At 42.0% G+C, this 26,307-nt stretch overlaps 1 protein-coding gene across 13 annotated transcripts in view; it reads left to right on the forward strand.

Annotated features, from left to right (window-relative positions):
• LOC132819922 (utrophin-like) overlaps positions 1-26,307 on the forward strand; it is a 751,240-nt gene that overhangs the window by 706,274 nt on the left and 18,659 nt on the right. For 11 of the 13 annotated variants that reach the window (XM_060831897.1, XM_060831903.1, XM_060831900.1 and 8 more), the window contains 4 exons: positions 2,591-2,656; positions 7,951-8,109; positions 18,170-18,407; positions 24,280-24,388. In XM_060831897.1, the coding sequence (XP_060687880.1) occupies positions 2,591-2,656; positions 7,951-8,109; positions 18,170-18,407; positions 24,280-24,388 (572 nt within the window). The remainder of the gene's footprint in view (positions 1-2,590; positions 2,657-7,950; positions 8,110-18,169; positions 18,408-24,279; positions 24,389-26,307) is intronic. The other 2 variants (XM_060831902.1, XM_060831907.1) reach the window with 1 other exon arrangement.

The following is a 26,307-nucleotide window of genomic DNA, read 5'->3' on the forward strand; positions in this document are numbered from 1 at the left end:
CTTATGAAAAACGCACTCCCCTTTCTCTCTCGCCCCCCCTTTCTATCCTTCCCATAGCATTTGTATCGTGGAACACTAAGCTGCCAGTCCTGTCCATCCCTGAGCCATGTTTCTAAAATTGCTATGATATCCCAGTCCCATGTTCTTGACCATGCCCTGAATTCATCTGCCTTCCCTGTTGGGCCTCTTGCATTGAAGTAAATGCAGTTTAATTTATCAGTTTTACCTTGTTTCTTTGTGCTTTGTTCCTGACTGCCCTGATTGTTTGACTTGCTCCCTTCTCACCTGTATCAGTCTCAGATTGATCTCTTTCCTCACAATTTGCATGGGTCCCATCCCCCCACCTTACTAGTTTAAATTGTCTCAAAAAACTCTAGCAAATCTCCCTGCCAGTATATTAGTCCCCTTCCAATTCAGGGGCAATCCATCCTTTTACAAGTCACTTCTGCCTCAGAAGAGATTCCATTGATCCAAAAATGTGAACCATTCTCCCTTGCACCAGCTCCTCAGCATTCACCTTCTCTATTCTCCTATTCCTATCCTCACTAGCTCGTATCCCCTGGAGTAATCCAGATATTAATACCCTCGAGGACTTCCTTTTTAAATTCCTGCCTAACTTTCTTTATTGTCCCTTCAGAATCTCATCCTTTTTCCTTCCTATGTCATTAGTTTGAATGTGTACAATGACCTTCTGCTGGTCCCTCTCCCCTTTGAGAACATTCTGCACCCTCTCTGAGACATCCTTGATCCTGGCACCAGTGAGGCAACACACCATTCTGATTTTCCACTGTTGGCCACAGAAGATCTGTCTGTGCCTCGGACTAGAAAGTCCCCTATCACAATTGATTGCTTGGAATCTGACTTTACCCCTCATTGCATCAGGGCCTGTCTCAATACCAGAAACTTGGCTGTTCATCCTACTTTCCCCTGAGAGTCCATCACCCACTACATTTCCTAAACTGTTTGAGATGGGGATATCCACAGGAGACTCCTGCACTGCCTGCCTACCCCTCCTACCTTTCCTGGAGGTAAGCCATCTATCTGACTGTATCTGTGGCTTTTCTCCCTTCCTATAACTGCCATCCATCACATCCCGTGGCTCGTGTCAATTCCTCATTGCTTCTAACTGCTGCTCCACTGTGATTCATGTGCTCTGATAGGATTCGCAAACAAATACAATTCCTGCAGACGTATTCATCAGTAAAATGGAAACTTTCCCTGAACTCCCACATCCAACAGGAAGAGCATATCACTTCACTTAATGCCATCTTGCTGTTTCACAATCTACAGACCTGGAAAATAGCACCATGTTTTTGCATTAAAAAACAGTGCTCCAGGCTAATTTCGTACTTGTGATTTATATTTTTAAAATTTAATCAGGGAATAAATTTCAATCAAACATATAATCAAGAAAGAACCCACTCTACTCACTACTGGAGATTTCCAGCAAGGTTACACATTAAAATCTGTTCATGTGCTGTAAGCTCTCCCACACAGGTTTCTCCAAGGTCATCTGTGAATTTTGCAGTTTGTTAATTTTTAATGCTTGCATTAGTATCTATTATGGATAGTTTTGCATTCTCCAGTACTTAATGAACATAAACTTAATGCATAGGTACAAAATGATTTTAGCTTGGCATTATGGGAGACTTTCTCATGAGTGGTTGTTTGGAAAATGTTCCTTGTACCAACCCGACCTGAAGCAAAAACACACTACTTATGCAAGATGACCAAATGTGTTGCATCTCTTCTGGGTAGAGCAGCTTGCCAAATGTGAAGACTGATGAAGTGTTTGATGACATCAGTAGGAGCAAACTCTTCAAAGATTGAGCAATAATGAAAGCAATTCTTTTAATAAAAATCAAAGTAACTATAGTTGCTGTAAATCAAAAACAAAAACCAAAATTGCTGGGAAAGCTCAGCAGGTCTGCCAGCATCACTGGAGAGAAATCAGAGTTAACATTTTGGGTCCACTGATCCTTCTTCAGCTTCTAGTTGCCTGCATCTTCATTACACCACCATGTTCCCTGGCCAACATCCCTATCACAGGCTTGCTGCACTTCTCCAGCTCGGCTTAGCACAGGTTAGAAGAACAGCACCTCATTTTCTGTTTGGGAATCGTATAGCCTTCTGGACTCATTATCAAGTTCAACACTTTTAGAGCTCGAGCTTCCCCCATGTCCTTATCCTGACCACTACACCCCAGGCCTTATTATCATATGGTCTGCTATTACACACAACCCGTTATTTGCCATTAACAGTCCCCATTAATACCTATTCATTTTCAGAGACTGATAGTTATTCACTCTGTTGTCTGCCCAATTGTTCTTCTATGTCTTTGAGTTCTCCATCTATTGTTTACTCCTTACCCCTTCCCACTACCATATCTTCTGCATAAAAATAGATCTTTTCCTAGCTACCATCAGTTCTGAGGAAGGGTCACCGGACCCGAAACATTAACTCTGATTTCCCTGTGCACATGCTGCCAGTCCTGCTGAACTATCCCAGCAATTTCTGTTCTTACTTTGGTTTTGGATTAATTTAATTGTTTACCAGAATTTAATAATGTTATATGGAACCTTTTATTCAGGTTGGCACAGATGGAGAGAAAGAATGGCTCTCTGCTTACAGACAGTAGCTCAACCACAGGAAGTATGTAAGTAATTTGAAGAATTTTAATCATAGGATGATTATAGCAGAGGAGAACTTTCAGCCCATCATGTCTGCTACTGTTCTTTGCAAGAATAAACAGTTAATCCCACACCCCTGCTTTCTGTCTTAGTCTTGGATTTTTTTAATTTCTCTTCAGGTCCTTATCAAATTTCCATCTGAAAATCATGATTGATTATGCCTTTAGCACATTCTCAGACGCTGTATTGTAGATCCTAACCATTTATGGCATCAAAAAATGTGTTGTCCTGTTGCTGTTTGTTCTTTTGTTCTTCACTTTCTATCCTTTTGGTTGTTGGTCCTTTTGCCAATTGGAATAATTTCTTCTTATCTACACTGTCTAGACTCCCCAAGACTTTGAAAAATTTTATCAAATCTCACCATCACCTGCTGTCCTTAAAGGAGAACAATTCCCAATTGTTCAATCTATCCACATAATTGGAGTCTCTCTTTCCTGGAACCATTTATGTAAATCTTTTCTGTACTTTCTCCAATGTCTTTATGCCGTTCCTAAAGTGTGATGTCGAGAATTGAATACATTATTCTACTAAAGTCAAACCACGCCTTTATAGCAAACTTGCTGACAGTACATTTCCCTGGAAATGCCATGCAGACCTTCAACCGGTAAACAGCTTTTCACTGTTATTGTCTGTCTCCTGACATCCATCCAGTTTTATCACACTTTACCAAAACAGTTTTGGAAATTCATCTTTCATATTACTTTCCTCATCTCACTGTGTTCTCTCATCAAAAAATTCAATCAAATTAGTTGAAGATAATTCACCTTTAACAAATCATGCTAATTTTCTTTAATTACTCCACCCTACGACAAGTGTCTGTTCATTTTAACAACATTCTTATTACTAAGAGCTTTCCCTGCACTGTACTTAAAGTGACTGACCATTCTTTATTTGCTAAGTTTACCCTGATATGCTTTTTTGAACAAAGATGTAATATTTGCAATTCTCCAGTCTTCTAAAGCCACCCCTGCATCTGATGAGAATAACAATATCTTGGCAAGTGCCCCCATAATTTTCACCCTTATCAGGCCACACCTTGAGTATTGAGTGCACCTTTGGTCTCCTAGTTTGAGGAAATAGTCTCTTGTTGTTGAGGGAGTCCAGTGAAGGTTCACCAGACTGATTCCCCGGATGACAGGACTGACATATGAGGAAAGACCAGATCAACTGGGCTTTACTCACTGGAATTTAGAAGAATGAGGGGGACTCAGAAACATATAAAATCCTGATGGGACTGGACAGTCTGGATGCAGAAAAAATGTTCCTGATGTTGGAAAGTCAAAAACAAGGGGTCACAGTCTAAGAATAAAGAGTAAGCCATTCAGGATTGAGATGAGGAAGCATTTCTTCATTCACAGAGTTGTGAACTTGTGAAATTCTCTAATTCAGAAAGTTGTTGAGGCCAGTTTGTTAGATGTTTGCAAGAGGTAGCTGGATATGGCCCTTGTGACTAAAGGGATCAAGGGGTTTGGAGAGAAAGTGGGAGTGGGATTATGACATTGTGTAATTAGTCATGGTCATATTGAATGGTGGCGCAGGCTCAAAGGGCCAAACGGCCTATACCTGTACCTATTTTCTATGTTTCTGCACATTAGCCACCAGGATACGTGAAGGCCAATTAGCCACCAAAAGACATGACCCACTATCACTAGTATGCTTACGTACAGACGAAGAAGGACATTACTTCGACTGGAACAACTCATCCATCCTAGGACAGGCTAAACAGAGACAAGTGCATGAATTCCGAGAGGCCTGGCATTCAAACCAGAACTCCATCAATATACACATCAATTTGGACCCCATTTATCAACCTCTGAGAGCAAGAACCGGAAATAATATCACCCACTTTAACAGATCAAGACACACAATAGAAAACGAGAGAGAACACTAGGGCTTTAGTGGTGATGGTGACAAAACGTCTGAAAACAAGCCTTCCAGTTCAGCAAGCATACTTACAACCTGTTTCTACACACCCCACATTGTTCTACTAACTTACATACTTACAATACTGCTAGCCTCTCAGTACCGACTTTGTATTAATTTTTATCCATCCGGAGTCTCAACCACTCCTTTTCACTAAGACTTTGGTCATATCTTCTTCCTCAGTAATGACAAATGCAAATTGCTTATTTAATACCTCAGCCATGATCTTTGTCTCCATGTGCAAATCTCCTCCTTAGGGCCTAATCAACCTCACTCTCTTCCCACTACCTTTTCATTTTTATAGACCAATCGATGACTGCTAAATTCCCTTTCATGTTAGCTGCTGATTTCTTCCCAGACTATTTTTGCTCTCTTATTTTCATTTACTTTCAATATCCAACCTAGGTTTCACTTGTATTATCAACTTGACATCTGTTCTATGAGTGCTTTTTATCCTTTGTTTTAGTTTCCATCTTTTTCATCATCCACAGATCTCAGGCTTTATTTCCTCCTCATGAGATTGTATCCAAACTATTATTGTCCTCAAAAGTAATCTATTGTTCCATTGCTGTTGTGTCTGAAAATCCTGACTCTAGTGTTCCTGTGCCAGTTCTCACCTTTCTGAAAATGGCCCAGCCCCAAATAGAACATGGATCAGTACAGCACAGAAACGAGCCCTTTGGCCTACAATGTTGTGCTGAACATGATGCCAAATTAAACTAATCCCATTTTTTTAACTCATTCATGGGATGAGGGCATCGCTGGATAATGAGCATTTATTGTCTATCCCAGACAGCAGTTAAGAGTCAACCACATTGTGTGGGTCTGGAGTCGCATGTAGGCCAGACCGGTAAGGGCGGAAGTTTGCTTCCCTCAAGGAAGAAAGCGATTAATGAACCAGATGGGTTTTTCCAACAATTGACAATGGATTCCTGGTCATCACAATCTCTTAATTCCAGATATTTATTGAATTCAAATTCCACCATCTGCCATGGCAAGGTTTGAACCCAGGTCCCCAGAAAATTACCTGGGTCTCTGGATTAACAGTCTAGTGATAATACCACTAGACCATTGCCTCCCATGCCTGGCCTTGGTCAATATTCCTCCATTCCTTGCATATTCATGTGCTTATCTAAAAGTCTCTTAAACGCCCCTATCTCCACCACCACCCCTGGCAGTATGTTCCACACTCCTTCCACTCTGTATAAAAAAAGAACTTGCCCCTCACATCTCCTTTGAATATTCTCCATCTCACCTTTAAATGCCCCCTAGTTTTAGACATTTCAATTTTGAGAAAAAGATTCTGACTATAATTCCAAGCTATGCATCTCAGAATTTTATAATTTGGAGGCGCTGGTTTTGGATTGGGGTGTACAAAATTAAAAATCACACAACACCAGGTTATGGTCCAACTGAGACCAACATGGTCATTCTAAAAGGTGAGACTCTTAACAAATAATCCAGGTATTTTTCAATATATCATTTCAGAGGCATCACACTATAAGCTTTTGCTATAAGTTCTGTCTCTTACAAGCTTATCTTCCACAACCTCCTTCACTCCTCCTGGTGAAGGAGCAGTGCTCTGAAAGCTCGTGCTTCAGCACAGAATTTTATAGACTTCTATCAAGTCTCATCTCAGTCTGCTGCTCCAGAGAAAACAACCTGAGTTTTTCTAGCCTCACCTTTTAATTCATACCCTCTAATCCAGGCAGCATCCTGGTAAACTTCTTTTGCACACTCTCTAAAGCCTCCACGTCCTTCTTGTAATGTGGTGACAAGGACTGAATGCAGTACTCCAAATGTGGTCTAACCAAAGTCTTATGAAGCTACAACATGACGCCTTGACTCTTGTACTCAATTCCCTGACTAACAAAGGCAAGCACGCCATATGCCTTCTTTACCACCCTATCTATTTGTGTGCCCACTTTCAGAGCACTATGGACTTGAACTCCAAGATCTCTCTGTATATCACTCCTGTTCAGGATCCTGCCAGTAACTGTGTACATTTCCTTCACATTTGATCTCCCAAAGTGCAGCACCTCACCCTTGACGGATTAAATTCCATCTGTCATTTCTCCACCCATTTCTGCGACCGATCTATATCCCTTCTACCTGTCCACAACTCCACTGATCTTTGTATTGTCTACAAACTTACAAACTCACCCATCTACATTTTCATCCATGTCATTTTTATATATCATAAACAGCAGAAGTCCCAGTACGGATCCCTGCAGAACACCACAAGTCCAGGACCTCCAGCCTGAAAAACAACCTTCCAACACTACCCTCTGCCTTTTTTAGGCAAGCCAATTCTGAATCTATGTCGCCAAGTCACTGTGGATCTCATGCATTATAATCTTCTGGATGAACCTACCATGTGGAACCTTGTAGAAAGTCTTACTAAACTCCATGTAGACAACATCCACTGCTCTACCCTCATCGATCACCTTTGTCAAATACTCAAACACTTCAATCAAGTTAGTAAGACATAATCTGCCCTGCACAAAGCCATGCTAATTTTACTCTGGATTTCTTCTTGTTTGTTTTGATAGCTAATCTGTACCTTATGATAGAGTGGTCACTGTGATAAGTGTAGGGATAGAATCGTCAATTACATTTTATCCACTTGACAAACCTCATTCCGCAGAAGCAGATCCAGCGTTGCCTCACTCCTTATTAGCCTAGAAACATACAAATCAAGGACATTCTCTTGTATGCATCAACCCCCCGCCATCACCATAAACCCAAGTCTAACACCTCAGTTTATCTTACGATAATTAAAGTCACTTCCTATCCTTTATTCATCCCTCTGTAATTACCCTGCAACTTTACTTTGCGACGTCTTCCTCGTTAATTCATGGCTTATTAAATATACCCAGTCTGTGATGCCACACTTCAAGTAAATTGTCCTCCAAGTCCATTCCTCTCTCCCTCTCTTTCTCTCTATCATTGTAAAGTTTTCCATACTTAGTATAACAAACTAACTCCCTTCTTTCTTCCTCATATCTTTCCTAAATACTTTGATTCCAAAAGTATTTAGTACCTCCTGTTGCCTTTTGTTTTGAGTCATTGGAGCTGGGAAAGGAACACAAAATATGATTTGTATGGATTACCATTTAAAATACTGAGTATTCAAATCAATAATTTCAGGTAATAGATAAGGATTCAACAATAATTTACTCAGTAAAATTTGTGCTTTTACGTTATAATTAAACATCAGCTGAATTTATTTATAGTGTATATAGCAAGCAGGACAGGAATTGATGACATCTATTAACAGTTTATGCATGACACGAGCTGTGAAAAATTTGACTGCATAATTGTTTTCTTCATACAGTGATGATGAGCATATACTGATTCAACAGTACTGTCTGACACTGGGGAGAGAATCACCCATAAGTCAGCCCCAGAGTCCTGTGCAGATCCTCAAATCGGTGGAGAAAGAGGAGCGGGGCGAGTTAGAATGCATCATTGCCAATCTTGAAGAGGAGCAAAGGTAGACTTATTTTATTGTTTACTCTTGAAGTATTCTTTCAATTATGTTGATTTTTCCTTTGAAGGTTCTTGTTTATTCTGTGGAACAAGCCCTCCCTTTCCAGCTGCCATAACTGAAGAAATTCAGCCATGTTTGTAGACTTAAAACGTGGAAACATAGAAAAATACAGCGCAGTACAGGCCCTTTGGCCCTCGATGTTGTGCCAATCCAAGCCCACCTAACCTACACTAGCCCACTATCCTCCAAATACCTATCCAATGCCCGTTTAAATGCTCATAAAGAGGGAGAGTCCACCACTGCTACTGGCAGGACATTCCATGAATTCACGACTCGCTGAGTAAAGAATCTACCCCTAACATCTGTCCTATACCTACCACCCCTTAATTTAAAGCTATGCCCCCTTGTAATAGCTGACTCCATACATGGAAAAAGGTTCTCATGGTCAACCCTATCTGAACCCCTAATCATCTTGTACACCTCTATCAAGTCACCCCTAAACCTTCTTTTCTCCAATGAAAACAGCCCCAAGTGCCTCAGCCTTTCCTCATACGATCTTCCTACCATACCTGGCAACATCCTGGTAAAGCTCCTCTGCACCCGTTCCAGTGCCTCCACATCTTTCCTATAGTATGGCGACCAAAACTGCACACAATACTCCAGATGCGGCTGCACCAGAGTCTTGTGGAACTGCAACATGACCTCAGGACTCCGGAACTCAATTCCTCTACCAATAAAAGCCAGTACGCCATATGCCTTCTTCACAGCACTACTTATCTGGGTGGCAACTTTCAGAGATCTGCGTACATGGACACCAAGATCCCTCTGTTCATCCACACTACCAAGTAGCCTACCATCAGCTCAGTACTCCATCTTCTTGTTACTCTTACCAAAGTGAATCACTTCACACTTACCTACATTGAACTCCATTTGCCACCTTTCTGCCCAGTTCTGCAGCTTATCTATATCCAGCTGTAACCTGCCACATCCTTCCTCACTGTCCACAACTCCACCGACTTTCGTATCATCCGCAAACTTGCTCATCCAACCTTCTAGCCCCTCCTCCAGGTCATTTATAAAAATGACAAACAGCAATGGTCCCAAAACAGATCCTTGCGGAACACCGCTAGTAACTGCATTCCGAGATGAACCTTTACCATCAACTACTACCCTCTGTCTTCTTCCAGCCTGCCAATTCCTAATCCAAACCTCCAACGCATCCTCAATTTCATACCTCCGTATTTTTTGCAGTAGCCTACCATGGGGAGCCTTATCAAATGCCTTACTAAAATCCATATACACCACATCTATCGCTTTACCCTCGTCCATGTCCTTAGTCACCTTCTCAAAGAATTCAATCAGGTTTGTGAGGCACGACCTGCCCTTCACAAAACCATGCTGACTATCCTTGATCACATTATTCCTATCCAGATGTTCATAAATCCTATCCCTTACAATTCTCTCTAAGACTTTGCCCACAACAGAAGTGAGACTCATTGGCCTATAGTTACTAGGGTTATCCCTACTTCCCTTCTTGAACAAGGGAACCACATTTGCAACCCTGCAGTCTTCTGGCACTATTCCTGTAGACAACGAGGACATAAAAATCAAGGCCAATGGCTCTGCAATCTCCTCCCTTGCTTCCCAGAGAATTCTAGGATAAATGCCATCTGGCCCAGGGGACTTATCTATTTTCACCCTTTCCAGAATTTCCATCACCTCTTCCCTACATACCTCAAAGCTATGCATTCTAATTAATTGTGACTCAATATTCACATCAGCAACAATGTCCTGTTCCTGAGTGAATACTGACGAAAAGTATTCATTCAGTGTCTCCCCAATCTCTTCAGCCTCCACAAGCAACTTCCCACTACTATCCTTGACTGGACCTATTCCTACCCTAGTCATTCTTTTATACCTGACATACCTATAGAAAGCCTTTGGGTTTTCCCTAATCCTACCAACCAAGAACTTTTCATGTCCCTTCCTTGCTGCTCTTAGCTCTCTATTTAGATCCTTCCTGGCTACCTTATAACTCTCAATCGCCCCAATTGAACTTTCACGCCTCATCTTTACATAGGCCGCCCTCTTCCCTTTAACAGGGGATTCCAATTCCTTATTAAACCATGGCTCCCTCACACGATCCTTTCCTCCCTGCCTGACAGGTACATACTTATCAAGGACACTCAATAGTTGCTCCTTGAACAAGCTCCATATATCGATTGCGCCCTTCCCTTGAAGCCTACTTTTCCAAGCTACACATCCTAAGTCATGCCTCACCGCATCATAATTTCCCTGCCCCCGGCTATAACTTTTGCCCTGCAGTGCACACTTATCCCTCTCCATCACTAGAGTAAAATCACCGAGTTGTGGTCACTGTCCCCGAAGTGCTCACCTACCTCCAAGTCTAACACCTGGCCTGGTTTGTTACCCAGAACCAAATCCAGTATGGCCTCATCTCTTGTTGGCCCGTCTACACATTGTGTCAGGAAACCCTCCTGCACACATTGGACAAACACCGGCCCATCTAACGTACTCGAGCTATAGCTTTCCCAGTCAATATCTGGAAAGTTAAAGTCCCCCATAGCAACCACCCTATTACTTTCACTCTTCTCCTGAATCATCCTCGCAATCCTTTCTTCTACGTCTCTAGGACTATTAGGAGGCCTGTAGAAAACTCCTAACAGGGTGACCTCACCTTTCCTATTTCTAGCCTCAGCCCAAACTACCTCAGATGGCGAGTCTTCATCCATCGTCCTTTCCACCGCTGTAATACTGTCTTTGACAAGCAATGCCACACCTCCCCCTCTTTTACCCCCACCTCTGACCCTACTAAAACATTTAAACCCTGGAACCTGCAACAGCCAATCCTGTCCCTGTTCTACCCATGTCTCCGTAATAGCCACAACATCGAAATCCCAGGTACCAACCCACGCTGCAAGTTCACCTACCTTATTTCGTATACTTCTCGCATTGAAGTATACACACTTCAAGCCACTTTCCTGTTTACAGGCACCTTCCTTAGAGATTGATGCCATGTTCCTAACCTCCCTACACTCCAGGTCCTGCACCCTAAAGCGACAGTCTGGGTTTCCATGCCCCTGCAGAGTTAGTTTAAACCCCCCCAAAGAGCACTAGCAAACCTCCCCCCAAGAGGTTTGTTCCCCTGTCTCTCCATCTCCCCTTTCCTTTTTTGAGGTACTGCTTAAAATTCAGTTATCAATTGATCTATTGGCTACTACTCCAAATAACCACTTTTTTAGTTGAGCATTCATCTTCCCTTATGTCTCGATAAAGTACCTGATGATATTTTTCTGTGTTAAATATACGATATTGCTCATTTACTATTGTAATCTCCCTAATAATTTCAAAAACTTGTTCTTAACATTACTATAAGTTGCCAGCTTCCCCCTAAGAACTGTTCCCATGTTAAGTTGGTGGGCTCTGCACTTTGAGAAGCAGTACCAAGGATTTAATCACAGGAAGGATATTAGAGTCTGACTGCCTGCTATTTGGATAGACATTCAACCCTAACCCTAATCCTATCGCAGCTTATGCCCAAAACGTCGATTCTCCTGCATCTCAGATGCTATCTGACCTGCTGTGCTTTTCCAGCACCACGCTGTCGACTCTGATCTCAAGCATCTGCAGTTCTCACTTTCTCCCTGATACTTGGACAGAGTCAGCAGCAACTGATGAAGACAATGGTTTTCTTGCCTTTATAGTCAAACTCCTAAAATAATTGAAATTGCAATCTTGTGGCTGCCTATCAGAAAAACAGGATCCTGTTGTGAGAACATGACAGGGAAGGAGGAATTTCTGGTGAAAGCAATGTATACTTAAATTGGTATGACATTCCGTCACCATGTTGGTTGTGAAGTTGGTATGGTCAGTAGACAAATAAACTAGTTTTATATACTATTCTGACTTAAATAATCAAGTGGAATTTTCAAAAGTGATGCTTAAAAGGGACTTGTGCCTCAATTACTTAGTGTGTATTAGACAGTTACTTATCTTTGAGGTTCTGTTTGAATCTTGAAATCTCTCTGATTTAAATCTTATTCATCAACAATATAGCCTATCCATCAACAATATAGCTAAATTAACCTTGCTTATCATCCTGTGTCTTCACACTTATCTCTGTTCCATTATTAAAGAAAATCATCCACAATTTTATGGCTTCCAAGTTTAATTTCTTCAACAGAAGAAACATCTAAGTCCAATTTGTCTGAAATTTATTTTGTCTAACCGCCACAAGCTGTTCCACTTGCTCAATGCCTGTATTGTATGGAGCTCCATTTGCTTCTGGGCCTCAAACCCATTGAATTCCAAAACCCCTCACCTTCTGAGCCAAAGTTCTCTAAACAACCAACATTTGGTATAGATATGGTCAATATAAACAACACCAAGGTCCACCAGCTTCCACATCATGGAGGTACAACACACTGCCAGACCCTGCATCTTATTCTTTAATTTGTATTCTTAAATTTCCTATTGGTCCTTAATTTTTAATCTGGAAAATACTTCTCTAATTTACCTTTATTCTAAATTGTTTTCTGTTCAGGTATTCAAATCAGCAGTTATTTACCAATCAGTGAATTTATGGCTTATCTTGTGATGTTACTGTTTATTAAACTGTCTAATCCCAGAGTCTCCTCCCCCATTGGCTTTTCCCTATCAGTCTGTCTGTGGGCTCCCAAGTGCTGGACTGGAACCTCAGGCCTGCTCTGTTCCAGTGATACCCCACTGCTAGCTCCTGTTTCTCCTTATGTCCCAAATTCCCTAAGACATCACTTGGATATTAAAGAGCAGAAGTACTCACCAATGAGAGAAAAGAAAGGACTGATCACCTCTTCCCTCCTTCATAGAACATAGAAACGTACAGTCAGACCAGGCCCTTTGGCCCACGATGTTGTGCCAAGGATTAATCCTAATGTAAAATAAAATAACTCAACCTATTCACCCCTCAATTCACTGGTATCCTTGTACATGTCCAGCAGTTGCTTAAACGTCCCCAATGATTCCGCTTCCACCACTACCGCTGGCAATGCATTCCATGCATTCACAACTCTCTGCGTAAAGAATCTTCCTCTGACGTTCCCTTCATACTTTTCTGCTGATATCTTAAAACTATGGCCCCCTCGTGCCAGTCAGTCCTGCCCTGGGAAAAAATCCCTGGCTATTGACTCTATCCATGCCTCTCATTACCTTGTATACCTCAATCAGGTCACCACTCATCCTCCTCCTCTCCAGAGAGAAAACTCCAAGCTTAGTCAACCTCCCTTCATAAGGCAAGCCCTCCAGTCCAGGCAGCATCCTGGTAAACCTTCTTTCCTATAGTAGGATGACCAGAACTGGACACAATTTTCCAAGTGTGGTCTCACCAGGGACTTATAGAGCTGTAGCAAAACATTGCGACTCTTAAACACCAAGTTGCCTCTGTTCCTCCACACTGCCAAGAATCCTGTCTTTAATCCTGTCAGCGTTCAAGTTCGACCTTCCAAAATGCATCACTTTGGGTTTATCCTGGTTGAGCTCCATCTGCCATTTCTCAACCCAGCGCTGCATCCTGTCTATGTCACACTGCAGCCTGCATTAGCCCTCAATACTATCAACGGCACCTCCATCCTTTGTGTCATCTGCAAATTTACTAACCCACCCCTCAACCTTCTCATCCAAGTCATTTATAAAAACTACAAAGAGCAGAGCCCAAGAACAGACCCCTACGGGACCCCACTCAATACCGACCTCCAAGCAGAATACTTTCCATCTAGAATCACTCTCTGCTTTCTGTCAACCAACCAATTCGGAATCCAGATAGCCAAATCTCATTGTATCCCTTACTTCCTGACGTTATGAATGAGCCTACCATGGGGACTCTTATCAAATGCCTTATTGAAGTCCATATACACCACATCCACCGATCAACCTTCATCGACCTGTCTTGTCACCACCTCAAAGAACTCAATAAGATTTGTGAGGCATGACCTGTCCTTCACAAAACCATGCTGACTGCCTTTAATTGCGCTACACTTTTCCAAATAGTCATAAATCCTATCCCTCAGAATTCTTTCCAAAACTTTGCTGACCACAAACGTAAGACTGACTGGTCTGTAATTACCAGGGATTTCCCTGTTGCCTTTCTTGAAAAGAGGAACAACATCTGCCTCCTTCCAATCCTCTGGTACGACTCCCATGCAGAGTGAGGAAGCAAAGATCTTCTCCAGCGGCTTAGCAACCTCCTTTCTTGCTTCCCAGAGCAGTCTAGGATAAATCTGATCTGGCCCTGGGGACTTATCAATCTTAATCTTTGCCAAAATTTCCAGCACATCAACGTCATCAATCTCGATCTGTTCAAGCCTGTTTCTCAGCTCCTCAAAGTTCTCATTCACAACAAGGTCCCTTTTCTTAGTGAAAACCGAAGCAAAGAACTCATTTAGGACTTCCCCTATCTGCACAGACACCATGCACAAGTTCCCTATGCTCTCCCTGATCAGCCCTACCTTCTCCCTGATCATTCTCTTATTCCTCACATATGAGTAAAATGCCTTTGGATTCTCCCTAATCCTTCTTGCCAGGCCTTTTTAATGGCCCCTCCTGGTTCTCCTCAGTTCACTTCTGAGCTCCTTTCTCTAAAGCTGTGCTAGATCCTTGCTACCTCCACCTTTCGTAAGCTGCATTCTTCCTTTTGACGAGAAGCTCCTCTGTTCTCATCATCCAAGGTTTCTTAATCTTACCCCTTCTTACCTGTCTCAGAGGAACAAATTCGTGCATCACTCACAACAACTGCTCCTGAAATAGTCTCCACATGTCTGCTGTGCCCTTTTTGTGGAACAATTGCTCCCAGTCTGTACTTGGCAACTCCTGTCTGATAGCATCATAATTTCCTTTTCCCCAGTTAAATATCTTCTCTTGGTAACTGCTCCTTTCCCTCTCCAAGGCTATGGTAAATGTGAGGCAGTTATGATTACTGTCACCAAAGTGTTCTCCCACCGTGAGATCTGACACCTGACCTGGCTCATTGCCAAGCACCAAATCTAAAATGGTTTCTCCCCTCATCAGCCTGTCTACATTCTGAGTAAGGAAACCCTCCTGAGCACACCTGACAAAAGCGGCTCCATTCCTAGCCATCTGCACTAAGGGGATTCTGGTCAATGTTGGGAAAGTTGAAATCACCCATAAAAACAACCTTGGTACATCTGCATTTTTTCCAAAATCTGCCAGCCTATGAGTTATTCAATTTCTCTACTGCTATTAGGAGATCTGTAGAAAACTACCAATGAGGTGGCCGTTCCCTTGCTGTTCCTAACTTCCAACCATACTGACTCAGTAGACAAACCTTCTTCAACAACCTTCATTTCTGCAGTAGTGATGCACTCTCTGATTAGCAATGCTACACCTCCTCCTCGTTTTCCACCCTCCCTGTTTTTTTTTAAATGTTCTAAATCCTGGAACATCTAGCAACCATTCCTGTCCCTGTGAAATCCATGTCTCCGTTATGGCCACAGCATCATAGCCCCAAGTACTAATCCATGCTGTAAGTTCATCGCTCTTATTTCTGACACTCCTTGCATTAAAGCAGACACACTAATCGATCCCTTTGTTTCATCGCATGAGAAACCTTCCCAATAGATTCACTACATCCTGTCACTGCCCCATCTACAATGGCCCCCCCCTCAGATGTATAGCTCTGATTCCCACCCCTCCGCCAAAACTAGTTTAAACCCTCCCCCAAACGACACGAGCAAATCTGCCACCCAGGACATTTGTGCCCCTCCAGTTCAGGTACAACCCGTCCTTCATGTACAGGTCCCACCTTCCTCAGAAGGTATCCCAATGGTCTAGGTATCTGAAGCCCTCCCTCCTGCGCCAGCCTCGCAGCCGTGTGTTCAGCTGCATTCGCTGACTGTTCCTCATCTCACTATCTTGTGGCACCAGTAGCAAACCCGAGATCACTACTCTACTTGTCCAGCTCCTCAGCTTCCAACCTAGCTCTCTGTTGTCATTTTTCAGATCCTCAATCCCTTTCCTGGCTATATCATTGGTGCCAATATGTACCATGATTTCTGGCTGCTCATCCTCCCCCTTCAGAATCCTGTAAACCTGATTAGCGACATCCCGGACCCTTGCACTGGGGAAGCAGCATCCCTTCCGAGAGTCCCGTTCTGTCCACAAAATCTCCTGTCAATCCATCTAACTATTGAGACCCCTACCACTAGCGCTTTTCTATTCTATCCCCTTCCCTTCTGAGCCACAGTGCCAGGATCAGTGCCCGACACCTGGCAACTATGACTTTCCTCTGATAGGCCGTCCCCACCAGCAGTATCCAAAACGGTATACTTATTGCTGAGGGGAACGGCCACAGGGGATCCCTCCCATAACTGCTGGTTCCCTTTCCTCCCCCTGACTGTAACCCAGCTGTCCTTATCCTGTGTCTGAGGAGTGACCACCTCCCTGTACCTCCTCTCAATTTCTCCCTCAGCCTCTCGGATGATCCCTAGTTCATGCAGCTCCTGCTCCAGTACCCTAACTCAGTTTTCGAGGAGCTGGAGTTGGGTGTACTTCCTGCAGATGTGGTCGACAGAGACCAGAAGTGTCTCTCACCTGCCACGTTCTGCAGGAGGAACATGCAACTGCCCTCTCAGCCATACCCCACTAATCTGAAAGCCTGCACAAGACTAAACAAAGGAAGAGAAGAAAAAGAAATGAGAAAACCTGAAAACTTACCGAGTTTACAGACTCTTAGTAAAGTTACAGAAGGTGGGTGGGAGGGAACCCCTACGGTGTAGGGTCTCAGGTTTAGATCTCACCCACTTACAAACTTCCTGGCAGCCCTTGTTTCTCTCCGCCCTCTCTCTTCGCCTCTCTGTTCAAAAAATTTTGTTTTATAACTCACCCCCACAGCAGTCCTCCGCTCCTCCCTCATATCTCTCAGCAAATGGAGGCTCCAATACCTGAGGTAAATATTTTAAACCATTGTACTCAGCTTCCCAGCAGTCCTCCACTCCTTCCTCGCACTTCGCGACAAATCATCTTGCTCCTTGTTTTGCCAAACTCCAGTCATACTCTAATGCAACAAAGCAGCACTCCAGTGCATCAAGCCTTTTACTAGTTACCTGCAATTTTGGATTTATTTCAATTTGATTTTCAAAAATACATTTTATTCATAAAACTATCTTTATACACAATTACTAGAGCAGCTTGGTTATGTACAGTAGCATATGAAGAAACAGATATTGGAGTTTGACTATTCAACAACAAACCAAAGGCATTTATTATTTGTGTAAGATTATGTTTACATATATTTGAAGCACTCGGAGGGTCTGATAATTAAATGGGTCCCCATTTAACTTCAGAAAGACATATAAATGTAACATATATTGCTGCTTTATATGTATACCTAAACAGATGCTAACCCATCTTAATTAACATGATTATTGTAGCACTTTTTTATTCATGCAAGCAGAGATGAAGGGTGTAATTCCAGCTATGGTATAGGCACACTTCCAAGGAAAAGTAAGCTCTCACTTTAGTTCCCTGTTAAGAGTCAGGTGAAACTTGCAGTTTATGTATTCCGCTGTTAATCTCAAATCAGTATCACCATTTAAGTCACTTTGGACTCTATTCCTGAGATGCTGCCTAACCTGCTGTGCTTTGACCAGCAACACATTTGCAGCTGTGATCTCCAGCATCTGCAGACTTCATTTTTTACATTAGAACATCAAGTGAGTATAGGGTTGACTTTGCCTGTTCAACCCCTCCCTCTCCCCTGTCCCTAAGTCCCCAGCAGTTCAATGATCTGTCGATGATCTTCCTGTCAAGCCTCACTTGTGAAGAAGAGTCAGTCACTTGACAATAAAAAGCCACCAACACTAAAGGAAATGTGATCATAAGCAAAGTCAATACCTGAAAAAACTGCAATTTTGCAAAAGGTGCTGTACAGACATTTGATGGGTTATTCAATGCTTGTTTATGTGACATTTAACTTGGAATTCTAAATACAAGACAAAGAAAGAGGTATCCATAGCATAAACTGAAACTCTAATTGCTTTTATCATAACAGAAATCTGCAGGCTGAATATGAAAGGTTAAAGCAACAGCAAAGTCCACGAGATGTAAAACCCCTCCCATCACCACCCTTATCAGCAGTTCAGCAAAATTATCAAGATGCTGAGCTCTTGGCTGAGGCTAAGCTTCTACGACAACACAAAGGACGACTTGAGGCCAGAATGCAGATATTGGAGGACCACAACAAACAACTGGAGTCACAGCTGTGTCGACTGCGAAAACTCCTGGAAGAGGTACAAACTAATCAGGCATTCAGTTTAATGGGAACTAATAGGTGAAGCTACAGGGGCTATAGTTAAAGTTTGGTGGTTCAGTCAATTAACATGCTGGTCTGCCTTGCAAACTGTCTCCAGACGTAGCTGAATTGAGTTGGAATGTGTTAAATTGAGCTGAAATGAGTAATGAGATCAGCAGCAGTAAGCTGCAGCCAAGTAGCAATGTTTGATTTAAATTCAAGGCCATTGTCCATGTGATTGGAGATATTACAGTAAAACTTAATATTCTGTGCAGAGATTCTAAAGCCATTACTGAAAATCAGTTGAAACTAAGAAGTTGATGATCTGCTCATGTAGTATTAACAGATTCTGGAGGATATTGGCTCCTTGACATTGAAGAGACAAAACGTGGACTAGGTGACTGCTTTGCAGAACATCTACCTTCTGTCTGTAAAAATGACCCTGAACTTCTAAATTGCCTTCCACTTCAACACACCACCATGCTCCCTTGCCAACATTTCTGTCTTAGGCCTGCTGCAGTGCTCCAGCAACCTTAGCACTAGCTACAAATTCAGCATCTCAACTTGCACTTAGAACATAGAACATAGAACAATACAGCACAGAACAGGCCCTTCGGCCCACGATGTTGTGCCGAACATCTATCCTAGATTAAGCACCCATCCACGTACCTATCCAATTGCCGCTTAAAGGTCGTCAATGATTCTGACTCTACCACTGCCACGGGCAGCGCATTCCATGCCCCCACCACTCTCTGGGTAAAGAACCCACCCCTGACATCTCCCCTATACCTTCCACCCTTCATCTTAAATTTATGTTCCCTTGTAATGCTCTGTTGTACCTGGGGAAAAAGTTTCTGACTGTCTACTCTATCTATTCCTCTGATCATCTTAGAAACCTCTATCAAGTCACCCCTCATCCTTCGCTGTTCCAACGAGAAAAGGCCGAGAACTCTCAACCTGTCCTCGTACGACCTATTCTCCATTCCAGGCAACATCCTGGTAAATCTTCTCTGCACCCTCTCCAAAGCTTCCACATCTTTCCTAAAGTGAGGCGACCAGAACTGCACACAGTACTCCAAATGTGGCCTAACCAAAGTCCTGTACAGCTGCAACATCACGACTCTTGAATTCAATCCCTCTGCTAATGAACGCTAATACACCATAGGCCTTCTTACAAGCTCTATACACCTGAGTGGCAACTTTCAAAGATCTATGTACATAGACCCCAAGATCCCTCTGTTCCTCCACCTGACTAAGAACTCTACCGTTAACCCTGTATTCCGCATTCTTATTTGTTCTTCCAAAATGGACAACCTCACACTTGGCAGGGTTGAACTCCATCTGCCACTCCTCAGCCCAGCTCTGCATCATATCTAAGTCCCTTTGCAGCCGACAACAGCCCTCCTCACTGTCCACAACTCCACCAATCTTCTTGAGGACCCTGGAGCCATCCAGGCTCTTTAGGACATACGAACTAGGAACAGGAGTAGGCCATGTAGCCCTTCAAGCCTGCTCTGCCATTCAACAAGATCATGGCTGATCTTTTTGTGGACTCAACTCCACTTACCCGCCCACTCACCATAACCTTTAGTTTTTGAATAGTAAAAAAATTATCTTTGCCTTAAAAGCATTTGACAAGATAGCCTCAACTGCTTTACCAGGTAGGGAATTCCACAGATTCACAACCCTTTGGTTGAAGAACTTCCTCCTCAACTCAGTCCTAAATCTGCTTCCCCTTATTTTGAGGTGATGCCCCCAGTTCTAGTTTCATCCACCAGTGGAAACAACCTCCATGCTTCCATTTTATCTATTCCCTTCATAATTTTATATGGTTCAATCAGAACCCCCTCAATCTCCTAAATTCCAGTAAACATTGTCTCAGTCTACTCATCCTCTGTTCATAAGCCAAAACACTCAACTCAGAATCAAACCTAGTGAAACTCAGCTACACCCCCTCCAGTGCCAGTACAATCTTTCTCAAGTAAGGAAACCAAAATTGTATTTAGAATTCTAGTTGTGACTTCACCAGCATGTTATATAGCTGCAACATAGTCTCCCTATTTTCAAACTCCATCCTCAAGCAATGAAGGGCAATATTCCATGCCTTCTTAATTACCTTGTTGCACCTGCAATCCAGCTTTTTCTGATTCATGTATGCAGCCACCCAGGTCCCTCTACACAGCAGCTGCAATTTTCACCATTTAAATAACAGTTTATTTTTCTGTTATTCCTTCCAAAATGGATGGCCTCAAATTTACCAACATTGTACTCCTTCTGCCAGACCCTTGCTCACTCACTTAATCTGTCTATAACACTCTGCAAACTTTAATGTCCTTTGTACACTTTGCTCTACCACTCACCTTATTGTTATCTGTGAACTTTGACACACTACGCTTGGTCCCCAACTCTCAATCATCAATGTAAATTGTAAACAATTGCGTCACAACATGAGGCACACCACTAGCCATTGATTGCCAACCAGAAAACCACCCATTTATCCCCAATCTTTGCTTTCTGTTAGTTAATCAATTTTCTAACCATGCTAATACATTACTTGTAACACCTTGCACCTTTCTCTTCTGCAGCAGCTTTTTGTGTGGCACCTTGTCAAATGCCTTCTAGAAATCCAGATACATCACATCTTCTAGTTTCCCATTGTCCACTGCACTCTTAATGTCCTCAAAGAAATCCAGTAAATTAGCTAAACGTTCCTGCCTTTCATGAACCCATGTTGCACCTGCCCATTGGGACAATTTAGATCAAGATGTTGCTGTTTCTTCCTTGATTATCGATTCAAGCATTTTCCCCACTCCAGAAGTTAACAGGTATATAGTTGCCCGACTTTTGTCTATCTCCTTTTTTAAACAATGATATCACAGTTGATATTTTCCAATCTGCTGGAACCACCCCAGAGTCCTGTGAATTTTAGTAAGTTACCACATGCTCATTTGCTATTTCCCCCACCATCTCTTTATTCCCCTAGGATGTATTCCACCAGGGCCAGGAAACTTGTCTATCTTTAACTCTCTTAGCTTACCCAATACTATCTGTTTCGTGATCATGATCGCTTCTAGATCCTCATCTGCCATAGCCTCCTTGTTATCAACTATTGGCATGTTATTTGTGTCTTTCACTATGAAGACCAATACAAAATACCCATTGAACACCTTGTCCATTTCCTCATTTCCCATTATTAAGTCTCCTTCACATTCTCTGAAAGACCAATGTTTACGTTAGTCACTCTTTGTCATTTGATATATTTGCAGAAATATTTGCCATCTATTTGTTATATTCTGGGCTAGTTTAATCTATCTTACTTTTCTTTATTGTAGTTTTGGGGCTTTCTGTTAACTTTTAAACATTTCCCAATTCCCTTAATCTCCCACTAATCTTTGCCACTTTATATGTATTAGCTTTCAGTTTGATACCCTCCTTTATTTTCTTAATTATTCATGGCTGATTATCCCTTTTCCTTTCTTTTCACTGGTACATACTTCTGCTAAGTACTGTGAAGCGTTACTCCACTATTCCTCTATTATCCCACATATCGTCTTTGCTCCCAGTTTCTAAGTATGCTCAAATTCCTTCAGCAGAAAGGAAAATATCCTCCAGCAACAAAAACTTCTCTCTTGTCCCACTGAAGCCTCCTTTGTTTGAACAAATGTCAGATGATCCAAATTGTATTGGATTTTTACCTTCTCATCCTCCATCTGTATGTTAAATTCAACCATACTGTGATCTTTCCTTCCAAAAGGATCCTGGACTATGAGATAATTAATTATTCCTGTCTCATTACACTGTACCAGTCGAGGATAGCTTGCTCCCTCATGGGTACCATTACATACTGTTTGAGGAAACTATCGCATTTGCACTCTATGAACATCTCTTCAAAGCTGACTTGACTGACTTGGTTTGACCAACCAATACAAAGATTAAAATCCCGCATAATCATGTCCTTTTTTTTTACCTAACCCTACATCCAGATCCCGTCACGGCATGGGTTGCTTTCAACACAGCTAACCCATTCTCAAAGAAAACCCACTCTCAGCGTGTCTTCGTCCTATTATCATATTACATGGGCTGCTTTCAGCACAGCCTTACATGCATCCGTCCACTCACCTGGCCTGTCCAGGTCACCCTGTATTCTCCTGACATCCTCCTCACATTTCACCTGCCATCCAGCTTTGTATCATCAACAAATTTGCTAATATTACTTTTAATACCTTCATCTATATCGTTAATGTATATTGTAAAAAGCTGCGGTCCCAGCACTGATCCCTGCGGCACACCACTGGTCACTGCCTGCCATCCCGAAAGGGAGTCGTTTATGATTACTCTTCGTTTCCTGTCAGCCAACCAATTTTCAATCCATGTCAGTATTTTGCCCCTAATACCACGTGCCCTAATTTTGCTCACTAACCTCCTGTGTAGGACTTTATCAAAGGCTTTCTGAAAGTCCAGGTATACTATATCCACTGGATCTCACTTGTCCATTTTCAGAGTTACATCCTCAAAAAATTCCAGAAGATTAGTCAAGCATGATTTCCCCTTCATAAATCCATGCTGACTCTGATCTATCCTGTCACTGCTATCCAGATGTGTCGTAATTTCGTCCTTTATAATTGACTCCAGCATTTTTCCCACCACTGAGGTCAGACTAACTGGTCAATAATTCTCTGTTTTCGCTCTCCCTCCTTTCTTAAAAACTGGGACAACATTAGCCAGCCTCCAATCCGCAGGAACTGATCCTGAATCTATAGAACATTGGAAAATTATCATCAAGGCATCCACGATTTCTAGAACCACCTCCTTCAGTACCCTGGGATGCAGACCATCAGTTCTGGGGGACTTATCAGCCTTCAGACCTAACAGTCTCTCCAACACCATTTCCTGCCTAATATAAATTCCCTTCAGTTCAGGTCCTTCAGCCACTATTACATCTGGGAGATTGCTCGTGAGTTCCCCAGTGAAGACAGATCTAAAGTATCAATTCAACTCTTCTGCCACTTCAGATAGAGAATACAGAAACTTTAAATTTTTTAAGGTAGAGGTGGACAGATGTTTGATGACCAAGGGGATGAAAGGCTATGGGAATGTAGGAATTTAGAGTTGAGGTTAAAATCCAATCAGGCCAGGTCTTTCTGAGTGGTGGAGCAGGCCTGAAGGGCTAAGTGGCCTACTCTTGTTCCTTGGTACGATTGTCTTTCTGATCCCTTTTCTAGTTGAACCTGTGAGTTGGAGTTTAAAGAAACTTGGAAATTATCTGATAACTTATTATTTTCCTAATCCTATCGCACTTATAAAGTAAATCAAGCAATCTTTCCTTAGCTAAGTAACACTTAGATATTAGGGTCTCTGCCTCATTTCAATATAGAGGGTGGCATTTTCTTTAACATAATCAGTCATGATGGAATACTTCATTTGGCTCCGTTCCCACTGTAGTCAGTGACCACTGAAGAAAACTTCATAATAGGCGTAGAATGCTGGAGGAACACAGCTGGTCTTGCAGCATCCGTGGAGGGAGAAACAGAGTTAACGTTTCAATGAATCTTCTTCAATTGTACAGAACATCCTTGGTCTAAGTAAAGAATAAAAAAAAATTTCAATCAACCTCTTACGATATTCCTGCTCAACAACTGGAACTTGAACCCTGGATTTCGAGCCTAGAGATAGAGACCCTACCAGTGTGACAAGAGCCCTTCCAAGTTAAGATTATATGTGGTTTATAACAAATGACGTTCTAATGATGACAATAAACTATCCATATTCTTTAATAACTATTTGTCAAAAATATTTATAAATCCCTGTGCATCTTATTAAAAGTATGTTATTATTACTGTATGACTTGTATTGTTGCAAATTTTTCATAGCCATTGACAGAAGCCAAACTGAATGGAGTTGCTCCTGTTTCCCCAACTGCATCTTTCGAGCTTGCTGAAAATAGTCAAGCCTATAATGAAGACTTCAGCTCACAAACAGGTTAGTGATGAATGAAAAGATTCACAAAAATACTTCTTAATCCACAAACAACAGAAAAAGCTTGCTAACAATATTTTGCATAATATTAAATGTTAATGATGAGAGTTTAAAATTCATCCTTAAAAGGCAATTATTTTTTACATCAATGCCATTTCATATCCCACTAATGCTGGGACATGCTGTTCCATAGAGCATTCAATCTACTGATGATCTATTGTCATTTTCTACATATTCATAACCAAATTTAAAGGTGAATAATGTTTTACCACCTTACCTTAACACTCCAAAACGTTCTGATCCTTCTTAAACTCTGGGGCCCCGAAGTGATACTGTTCTCCAGTTAGACCATAAGACATAGGAGCAGAAGTATGCCATTCCGCCTTGTTATGTGATTGAATGAGAATCATAACTGATCTGATAATTATCAACTTAACTTTCTTGCCTTTTCCCCATAACACAAGATTCCCATAAAAATTAAAAATCTATCTCAGCCTTGAGTATACTTAATGACCCAGCCTCGACAGTCCTCTTTGGTAAAACATTCCACAGAATCAGTACCCTCTGAGAAAAGAAATTCCACCTCATCTCAGTCTTAAATATGTGACCCCTTATTCTGAGCTTATGTTCTCTGGTCCAAGATCCACAGGGGGGAGAAAGATATTTCCATGTCTACCAAAGTCCTTGAAGGATCTTAGTTATTTCAGTAAGGTCGCTGTTCATTCTTCTATATCCAACAAATACAAGCCCAATCTGCTCAACATCTGTTGATTAGACAGTCTCTCCATACCTGATATCAGCCTAATGAACCTTCTCTGGACTGCCTCCAATGCCAATATACCTTTCCTTAGATAAGGGATCCAAAATTGTTCACAGGATTCTAGCTATTGTCTTAACTAGTGCCTTGTACAGTTTTTGCAAAACCTCCTGACTTTATCTATTCCCTGTCCTTTGAAAATAAAGGCCATGTCCAGTTGCTTTCTTTGATACTTGCTGAACCTGGATGTTACACTCTCTGTAATTCACGGGTGAGGACTCCCAAATCCCTCTGTTCTCTCGCTTTCTGTAGTCTTTCTTCATGTAAATCGTATTCAGCTCCCCTATTGTCCCTACCAAAATGCATAAGCCTCACATTATATTCCATATGCCAAGTTTTTATCCAATCGCTTAATCTGTCTGTATCCCTTTGCAGATTCTGTGTCATCCTCACCACTTCTCTGAGAGAAGAAATTCTACCTCATCTCAATCTTAAATATGTGGCCCCTTATTCTGAGCTTATATGCTCTGATCCAAGATCCAAGGGGAACAAACCTTTCCGTGCCTACCCAAGTCCTTGAAGAATCTTTCTTATTTCAGTAAGGTTGCTGTTCATTCTTCTTTATTTCGACAGTTCTTTACACGGGCCCAATCTGCTCAACGTGTCATCTGCAAACTTCACTCCATATACATATAGTTTATTTTCCTCTTCCAAATCATTAAGACAGAAGATGGTGGTGGAGGGTTGCTTTTCAGATTGGAGGCCTGTGGTGTGCCACAAAGATTGGTGCTGGGTCTACTACTTTCTGACATTTATGTAATTGATTTGGATGTGAACATCGAAATTATAATTAGTAAGCTTGCAGATGACACCAAAATTGGAGGTGTAGTGGAGAGCGAAGAAAGTTACCTCAGATTGCAACATGATCTTTATCAGGTGGGCCAATGGTCTGAGGAGTGGCAGATAGAGTCTAAGTTAGATAAATGCAAAGTGCTGCATTTTGGAAAAGCAAATTAGAGCAGGACTTATATACTTAATGGTAAGGTCCTAGAGAGTGCAGGTTCATTGTTCCTTGAAAGTAGAGCAGGTAGCTAGGATAGTGAAGAAGGTGTTTGGTATGCTTTCCTTTATTGGTCAGAGTATTGAGTACAGGAGGTGAGAGGTC

The sequence above is a fragment of the Hemiscyllium ocellatum genome, chromosome 10 (assembly GCF_020745735.1).
Source record: "Hemiscyllium ocellatum isolate sHemOce1 chromosome 10, sHemOce1.pat.X.cur, whole genome shotgun sequence".
In the NCBI taxonomy this organism is placed as follows: Eukaryota; Metazoa; Chordata; class Chondrichthyes; order Orectolobiformes; family Hemiscylliidae; genus Hemiscyllium; species Hemiscyllium ocellatum.